This window comes from Bombina bombina, chromosome 2 (assembly GCF_027579735.1).
Source record: "Bombina bombina isolate aBomBom1 chromosome 2, aBomBom1.pri, whole genome shotgun sequence".
Lineage (NCBI taxonomy): Eukaryota > Metazoa > Chordata > Amphibia > Anura > Bombinatoridae > Bombina > Bombina bombina.
This window is the reverse complement of record NC_069500.1, coordinates 277,013,289-277,022,814: the sequence shown is the minus strand read 5'-3', so window position 1 is coordinate 277,022,814 and position 9,526 is coordinate 277,013,289. Positions and strand designations below refer to the sequence as shown.

The 9,526-nt window shown below is 47.9% G+C and overlaps 1 protein-coding gene across 2 annotated transcripts; it reads right to left on the bottom strand.

Annotated features, from left to right (window-relative positions):
- Positions 1-326: 326 nt before the first annotated feature.
- On the bottom strand, positions 327-7,621 carry LOC128648733 (mucin-17-like). Of its 2 annotated transcripts, XM_053701562.1 has the most exons (3): positions 5,588-7,621; positions 2,924-3,084; positions 1,988-2,135 (listed from the first exon to the last, which is right to left on the bottom strand). In XM_053701562.1, exons 1-3 carry the CDS (start codon positions 7,434-7,436, stop codon positions 2,118-2,120), a joined length of 2,028 nt encoding a protein of 675 aa, XP_053557537.1. In that variant the 5' UTR covers positions 7,437-7,621; the 3' UTR covers positions 1,988-2,117. The 2 variants fall into 2 exon arrangements, with proteins under 2 accessions (XP_053557536.1, XP_053557537.1); XM_053701561.1 differs by lacking the exon at positions 2,924-3,084 and having other exon boundaries at positions 327-2,135; positions 5,588-7,620.
- Between the last annotated feature and the right edge of the window lie 1,905 nt (positions 7,622-9,526).

Here is a 9,526-nt window from a genome sequence, read left to right as displayed (position 1 = left end):
TGTATAGGTATATACCATTTACGACTTATTTCTGTTGATTTTAGGCATGTATCTATTAATGTATATTATACAATAGCTTTATTCCCTACTAGCCCAGATACTATGCTTTTCCAAAATGTGGATGCTGTACATGTATACTTACATTCTAATAGCTACATTATAGCCCATTTCTCTTTTTGTATAGATCTTCATATTTTATAACATCATAGGTTACGTTAAGGGATTAAATGCTTACCGGATCCTTCTTCACAGAGGAGAGGATTTAACATAACTTAATTAAATAACTATGTACATGAGAATGTAGTGCGAAATAACCACAGACAAACTTTTTATGGGAAAAATTTTGTGACCGTCACAGGCCATAAAATTTTATTAACCTAACAAACTAGATAGAACTGATAGAACTGAAAATATATATGGCGGCATAGAGATCAGCTACCCAGAACAGCAGGAGATCACCGGCCCAACGGGAACAGCAGCAGAGGGGTCTCTGCCCTAAGGAGATGACGCTGAGGGGTTGCAGAGATCACGTGACCATCCCTCAAAAGGGAGGAAGGAGGGTTACCGTCACGTGCACGTGAGGGCCTACCCTCCTCCCCGGAAGTCTGGCCATCACTCACCCCTAGCGACCTTCTCCTGCGCAACCGGACCGAGGATCTCCCGCCGCCAGGGTGAAAGAAGATCTTCCACCTAGATAAGGATTCCCTGTTACCAAGCCGTGTAAACCGCATAACAGGGAGAGGAGATCCATATCCTACAGTAATGGCTTATTGGGCCTAGGGTGAGTAGCCATAGCCCTGCCATTAAGGTGCCGTCAAAAATACAACATCATTAAAACATTACAAAAGGGGAAGGGAGGGAGGGAAAAAACTGCTTCAGCCAGGATCCGGAGAAGAAGAGGAAGTTGCAAGGGAGAACTTGGCTTATCTACTGGTAAGGAGGGGCCTACCCTAAATTGCAACAATGTTGCACCCAGCACCTTCCCTCTCTCTTCTAACCCACTCTCCTACAGCCTTAACCCTTAGACTGCTCCAGGCTTATACTAAGCCCTACACTGCATTAAGGGATTAAATGCTTACCGGATCCTTCTTCACAGAGGAGAGGATTTAACATAACTTAATTAAATAACTATGTACATGAGAATGTAGTGCGAAATAACCACAGACAAACTTTTTATGGGAAAAATTTTGTGACCGTCACAGGCCATAAAATTTTATTAACCTAACAAACTAGATAGAACTGATAGAACTGAAAATATATATGGCGGCATAGAGATCAGCTACCCAGAACAGCAGGAGATCACCGGCCCAACGGGAACAGCAGCAGAGGGGTCTCTGCCCTAAGGAGATGACGCTGAGGGGTTGCAGAGATCACGTGACCATCCCTCAAAAGGGAGGAAGGAGGGTTACCGTCACGTGCACGTGAGGGCCTACCCTCCTCCCCGGAAGTCTGGCCATCACTCACCCCTAGCGACCTTCTCCTGCGCAACCGGACCGAGGATCTCCCGCCACAAGGAAGCATTTTAATGGTACCCTTGCCGCCAACCCACAACCCGATTTACAGGAGGGGTAACAGAGCTCTCTGAATGTCCCCTATGAATAAATCCAGCCCCACATCAGAAAGGTGAACTTTATCCCTTCTATATAGCTCGGTTCTATCAGCCGAAATGGCTTCGTGCCGTACCACGAAGCCACCTGACCCAGTGACGGTTTTCGCTACAGACGCATTGATCTTCTTCCTAACCCGGTATGCCGCCGTATGGGCCGACATATGCCTCCAGTGGAGACGGGGTATTATATGGGACCACCCTATCATGACCCCCGGGATGCGTACTCTTAGCCACCCAATGTCTGCCTGCATAACCTTAATCAACTGTAAAACTGGTATGGCCCCCACATCATTACCCCCTAGGTGAAGAATAATAATGTGAGGCTTCCCCCAGCGTACCAGGGCCTCAGATATGGTTCCTGCTAATTGGGGCCAGCACATCCCCCTATCACCCAACCACCTAACGGATGCCTTGTTGGTAGGGAGACCTAGGGATTGGCCAAATGGGAGGGACGCACAGCGTAGGGAGGCCCAGTGGACAAAGGAGTGGCCCACAATCCAGATTCGCTTCACCCCGGGGGTAGTGCCTGTGGAGACAAACATTTTAGTATCCTGAATTAACATCTAAACATTAAACAATTGGACGGACATAGGTTCTGAAACAATTGGACCGCCAACGCCCAATACGTTTTATGTCCTCGCACGAGGAGCCCGCTTGCGCAGCGTTCGTCGCGGCCCCTATGCGAAAAGAGTGCGGGGCCAGTCTGCTAGCGTCCAGCCCCGCCTGGACTGCCGCCAATTTTAGGACCCTACCGAACTGAAATTTGGAAAGGGATCTGCCGTCCGCATGGACCAGGAATTGCCCCGGGCCAGGCGGCCTTTGAGCCAGGTAAAGATTAACGCAGTTAACCGGGCAGCATGCGCTGTTCACCTGAGGGTGAACGGGGATCCAGGTTCCCTTACCCTCCTGATCTGTCTTTGATCGCGGCAGAAAAAGAAGTAAGGAATCAGGGGCAGCTCTAACATGTTGCAATTGTATACCTGCCCCAGACGCCTGCTTGGAGGGTGCTACTACCTCACTAACTCTAAGAGCGGCGGCAAAGGCCAGATTAAACGCAGTTTTGAAGAGTAGGGCTTCAAAATCTGATCTACAGACCACGTCGAGCGCCAAGAGCAAACGCTCCAGGCGGTCGCGGGTGATGGGTTCGCGCGTGTCTATTTTCCGCTGCTGCGATCTGCCCCAACCCTTGATCACCTGCCTAATAAAAAAGGAATTGGTTGGGTCAGGAATGGCTAATGCCCTATAGAAAAATGAGAGGGCGGCCAATTTGGATTGTATTGCCCCCTGACGGGCCCCAGAGGCATGCAAACTCACCAGCCAATCATGTAAGTTGTCCCTAGACCCCTGAGCAGCGTCGGCTCCCCTGGACGCACAGAAATTGTCCCATTCAGACCACATGCGGGCATAGGCGTGCCAAGTGGATGGTGCTAAGGAGGAGCGGACCAACGGCAGTAAGGCTATCCAGGAAGGACGAGCTGCCAAAGGAAATCAGGACAGCGTAAGCCCACGGCTGCAGCTGTGGGGGCTAACTTGCGAAATGTCGCCCATTCGAATCGTGACAGGGCGTCAGCTACAACATTGTCAACGCCCGGGACATGACGGGCCTGGAACTGGATGTTAAGGTCCAGACAGCGCAACACCAGGTGGCGCAGCAAGGTAATGACCTTTGCTGAGGTGGCTGACAAGTTATTGATCGCAAAGACCACACTGATGTTGTCTGTCCAGAACACAACAGTCCCGTTCGACAACTTCCCACCCCACAGCTCGACCGCCAAGACCACGGGGAATAGCTCCAGGAGAGTCAGGTTTCGAGTAAGGCCTGCCGGGGCCCAGGACTCCGGCCAGGGCTCCGCGCTCCACTCTCCCTGGAAATAGGCCCCGTAACCGTGCGATCCAGCTGCGTCAGTGAAAAGGTGCAGTAACTGGCTAGACATGGGAGGGGTACGCCAGACCCGAATCCCGTTAAATCGCGTGAGAAACTGTTCCCAGACTACCAGGTCAGCCAGCAATTCACTCCCTAGGGTTATCTTTGATTTCGGGTTTGACCTACCACTAAGCTGTCTTTCCAGTCTACGGTTAAAAACCCGACCCATGGGGATAACTCTGCAAGCGAAATTAAGCAAACCTAACAGGGATTGTAACTGTTTCAGGGAAATAACTGCATTAGAGACTGCCGCTCTGACCGCCTCAAGCATGCCCTGAACTTTATCAGGTGGCAACCTACAGAGCCGAGCCTGGGTGTCGATTTCGATTCCCAGGAAAACTAAACAGGACGCGGGGCCTTGCGTTTTGTCCTCTGCTAGGGGCACCCCGAAATGTCTCATGACGCTGCGCATGATGTTCATTGTGGATAAACAATCATCGGAGCCTGCTCTCCCTACAATGAGAAAATCGTCCAGGTAGTGTGCTATGGGATCGCTGCCCACTTCTGAAGCTACGACCCAATGAAGGAAACTACTGAACGCTTCAAACAAGGCGCATGACAAAGAGCAGCCCATGGGCAGGCAGCGATCCACGTAGTACACACCTGCAAACTTACAACCCATTAGATGGAAAACTGAGGGGTGGAGTGGAAGAAGCCTAAATGCCGACTCAATGTCTAGTTTCGCCAATAGAGCACCATGACCCGCCCTCCTGACCAGGTCTAGTGCGCTATCAAAGGATTGATAGCGCACCGAGCTGAGTTGGGGGTCAATGGCATCATTGACTGAGCTACCTTTTGGGTACGACAGGTGCTGAATGAGGCGAAACTTCCCTGGCTCTTTCTTGGGAACCACCCCCAACGGGGAAATGACCAAATCAGGTAAAGGTGGGGCAGCAAAGGGGCCCGCCATTCGCCCTAAAGTCACTTCTTTATTAATTTTATCCCTCACTACTTGGGGGTGTTGGTATGCTGAAATAAGGTTCCTATTAAATCTCTTACCCTTGATTTGCCTAAATGTGGGGATATGAAAACCAAATGAAAAAAAAACCCTCCCATAACATACGTGCCGCCGCCTGGTCTGGGTAAGCCCACAACCATGGTGCCATGGCATGTACATTAATTGGCGTTTCCGCCTTTCTGGCCCAAGTTTGCTGAAGGGGGCTTATTGGTCTGGTCCCTTCGCTTGATGCAGTCACTGCCAGGGTGTGGACCAGAGCAGTACCTGCAGACATGTCTGAAGGTGCATGCGCTACCCTTGTCGCATTTTTTGTCCTGGAAGGGCCAGCAGGTTCCCCCCCGTTTCCTGCTTCTGGTATTGCGAAAGGACTGCTGCGCTGATTGCTGAGTTGAAGTTACAGCAGCGGGTGCACCCCCTTTTGGGTCCATTCGCTGCCACAACTGGTTATCAGTAGAGTCAAAAGTCAGGGAAGGATTTCCTGCCATTTTCCTCCTGAACTCAGCATCATATTCCCTCCACACACCTTCACTGTGATTACGCTGAATCCAGTGAATAGTGTCCGTGTATTTTAGGATAGGCAAACTCTGGGAGGGGTACTTTTCGATATAACAGGAGGAAAAAACCCTGAAGCACTGGAGCCACTCATCAAAAGTGTCTGGGCGTTTAAATTTTTTAGGCCCTGTTCCCTCAGCGCTCCTCTCTCTCTGCCTATACGCCTCCACCGAAAGGTCAAATATATTAACATATTTTCCACGGTGGATTCTACTGACCACCTTTTTGCGCAGGTGTCTATGCAATGAGTATATTTTTCCTGGGCTTGCGTCCCCGTAAAGGGCTGCTCGCCTTTCGGAGATGGCCCTGGTAGGGAGAGGTTCAGCTGGCACCTCTGTAGATGGGTTTTGCGGGGCGGTGTTACTGGCGCTGTCCTGCTTAGTATCTGGCTTGACCCCCCTCTTTAAAATTTTCTTAATCATTCTAAACATTTTCTTCTGACCTGCCCCTTGTAAACCCAAGGAAGAGTCAGTCTCAGACCCTGAGTCAGAAGAGGATGAGTCAGAGGAAGAATGGTCATTGTGTGTAAATAAAGCATTCTCACCGTGACTAATGGCAGGAGGTCCCTGACCCATGCTGGAAACGGGCTGGCCTGCTGGCTGGTTTTGGAGGGCGAGTCCTGAAGACCCTTGCTGTGCAGTGGAAGTGGTGGCTGCTGCTCCTGCTGTAATGCTGCCTGTTACTCCTGCATCCGCCCCACTCATGACTGTGGCAGTGTTGGTCCGTGTTTTTGCTGCACTTTGTGATCCAATTGCCCCCTGCAAAAGAGAAAGAATTTGGCGAGCACTTTGCCCAATGGATGTGTCTGGATTATCAGTAGCAAGGGGTGGATGAGCTATATGAAGTGGTGTATGAAATCCCTGACTCACTGACTGTCCATTCGCAGATGTCTGAGCATTCACACCCTGCTGGTCTACAATAGGGTTATGGCATGCCTGGCTTATTGATTGTGCATGGTTTAATGAGTGTGCATGAGCGCCCTGCGTGGCTGCAATGGGGGAGTGGATACCCTGATCAAGGGGTTGTACTCCTTGTATGCCTAACATAATGGGATGTTGTAGCTGGCTTAAAGATTGCACATTCGCATTATGTATGCCAACCAGGGGTGTATTATATCCCTGAGGAGCTGCTTGTACGTTCACACCATTCAAAGCCGCATTCACACCAATGGGGGATGGTAAATGATGAGACGGTAAATGATGCTCAATGTTTTGATTAACATGCATACTTTGAACATTGCCTTGATTCACATGCAGGCTATTATTAGACACAATATCATGCGGCTGAGCGGCCGCTTGCACTAAACCACTATCAGCCCTGTGTGGGTTAATAATATCGGGAGCGGCCTGCTGAACGGCATTTGCGTTATCTCCCATTTGTATAAACTGTAATGGCCTCATTGCCCTGGAAGGGTTAACTCTGCGTGTCCCCCTACCCCTATCACTGGCTATCTGCCTGGTACTACCTCTTATGATGGAGCGACCCCTTTGATGCCCCTGAGGATTAACGTTCAAATGTGCCGTTCGCTTGCGCAGTTTGCTTGCGCTGCTAATGCCCCTCCGACCCCCCACTGATAACCCGCCAACGGCCAAGGACGGCTCTCGGTGCTCACCTGCAAGTGGCGTTGCCCCGGGAGCCGATGTCCTTGCGACCGCGCGGGAATCTGCCAAGCCGGAAGTGCCGATGTCCGCTTCCGGTGACGTCACTAACATGGCGTTGACACCGGAAGTCGGACCCGGACCACGCGGCTGGCGAAGGAGATCGCTAGGCCCCGGGGGGAGCAGCATAGGCCCTGGGATGGCATGGGCCTCGGGTATGGTGCGACCAGGGGCAAGTCCGGGTGTTGAGGGCTGAGGGGCCGTTACAGGGGCCATGTTCTGGCCGGGCTGGGGACCGCGTGTTGCCACGTGTGGTGCCTCAATGAGAGGTGTGAAAGGGCGATGCCTGCTGGGGGTAGTTAAAGCAGGATCCGGATCCTGACTAGAAGGATCAGGAGGGAAAACAGCTGGTGTCACACTGGGCCCTGGGGAGGCTGCAGCCATAGCGGATATTATGTTTTTCAATAGGTCAGAAACTGCTGACATAGCAGCAGGGGGTACAGCACTTAGAAATGAGGCCTGTACACTATCAAGGGGTAAATTAGCCTGCTGGGTCTGCAATGCTTGAGGTCTGGGGGATTCCTGAGCTAACTCAATATCAATAGGTCCCTGCTCTTCCACATTATGAACCTGGGCTGACACAACAGTAGTATATTGAGTTGGGGGAATGATATCTAAATCATCCTCAGAAATAGATTGAACACTTATCTTTATTTTTTCTTTTGCAGGTGCAGGAGGTTCCTGTTCCGACTGGTAACGTCTGGGAGGCAGAGTAGAACGCCTGGAACGATGCATAGCTGCACTGGTGATGACAGAACTGCTAAGAAAAAACTGCTTCAGCCAGGATCCGGAGAAGAAGAGGAAGTTGCAAGGGAGAACTTGGCTTATCTACTGGTAAGGAGGGGCCTACCCTAAATTGCAACAATGTTGCACCCAGCACCTTCCCTCTCTCTTCTAACCCACTCTCCTACAGCCTTAACCCTTAGACTGCTCCAGGCTTATACTAAGCCCTACACTGCATTTATGATTCCAGCTCAGTATCTCCTAGAGGTTTTATACCCAGCTTACATAAGGGATCCATGAGGGTTTAACAATTTCACTAGTTAGCTTAAAAGCTCCTTGGTTCTAACTCGGCCCTACTTTATTTCCTCAAGATGTATTGAATGTATACTATATGACTATTGAATTGAACTAATGTTGGTTTGTTTAATATTCACCTCCCTAGAGGTCTGGTTATTGTTGTATATCTATACTACACCCTATCAATATGTTTCTGATGTCTGCTTAAAGCTTATATGTCAGGGTACCAAATTACGCATGCTTTAACCTCAATTGAAGATGTGTTCTTTTATCTTACTACTGCCTTCTATATCAGCTTGGGGACACATATTTTACAGTATGGGATGTAATTACTCGCACAGCACTAGCTATATCTATATATCTTTGTTTAGCATTATTGTATACATTGACCCAGACATATTTAGAGGTACCATTGCGCTTTTACATCACAGGTCAGGAAGCGCCAAGGCACGCTAATTAACTATATATAGCCCTTAGTATAGAGCCAGGCCTGAGTGAATCGAACTTATATACACAAGATCCTAGATGTTTATAATGCCTCGCCTACATCTCCTATATTCACCTAGAGACAGTCAAGTTCTACCTCAAAGTTTTCTTAATGTTATTGAAAGTTTGGTGCTAAGCGATATATTTTCCTCACTGTCCTATAGCATTAGGACCCCTTATCGCTGCTTTTGACGGCTAACGTAGAACTCCAAATCTAGGTGTTAGCTTGCTATAACACAATATCTCTTTTAAACCATAGTTTGTTAGTGTAGTTTAGCCTTATTATGTAAAATGTTATTACTGTTAAGAACACTGCGAAAACTCTTTTATATATTTATGTATAATCAAAGTTCATCGGCTGTTGTTCACTTTTATATGTATATGTGCTTACTCCAGACTAATTGTATAGGTCTTCAAGATTTGTATAGGTATATACCATTTACGACTTATTTCTGTTGATTTTAGGCATGTATCTATTAATGTATATTATACAATAGCTTTATTCCCTACTAGCCCAGATACTATGCTTTTCCAAAATGTGGATGCTGTACATGTATACTTACATTCTAATAGCTACATTATAGCCCATTTCTCTTTTTGTATAGATCTTCATATTTTATAACATCATAGGTTACGTTTATGATTCCAGCTCAGTATCTCCTAGAGGTTTTATACCCAGCTTACATAAGGGATCCATGAGGGTTTAACAATTTCACTAGTTAGCTTAAAAGCTCCTTGGTTCTAACTCGGCCCTACTTTATTTCCTCAAGATGTATTGAATGTATACTATATGACTATTGAATTGAACTAATGTTGGTTTGTTTAATATTCACCTCCCTAGAGGTCTGGTTATTGTTGTATATCTATACTACACCCTATCAATATGTTTCTGATGTCTGCTTAAAGCTTATATGTCAGGGTACCAAATTACGCATGCTTTAACCTCAATTGAAGATGTGTTCTTTTATCTTACTACTGCCTTCTATATCAGCTTGGGGACACATATTTTACAGTATGGGATGTAATTACTCGCACAGCACTAGCTATATCTATATATCTTTGTTTAGCATTATTGTATACATTGACCCAGACATATTTAGAGGTACCATTGCGCTTTTACATCACAGGTCAGGAAGCGCCAAGGCACGCTAATTAACTATATATAGCCCTTAGTATAGAGCCAGGCCTGAGTGAATCGAACTTATATACACAAGATCCTAGATGTTTATAATGCCTCGCCTACATCTCCTATATTCACCTAGAGACAGTCAAGTTCTACCTCAAAGTTTTCTTAATGTTATTGAAAGTTTGGTGCTAAG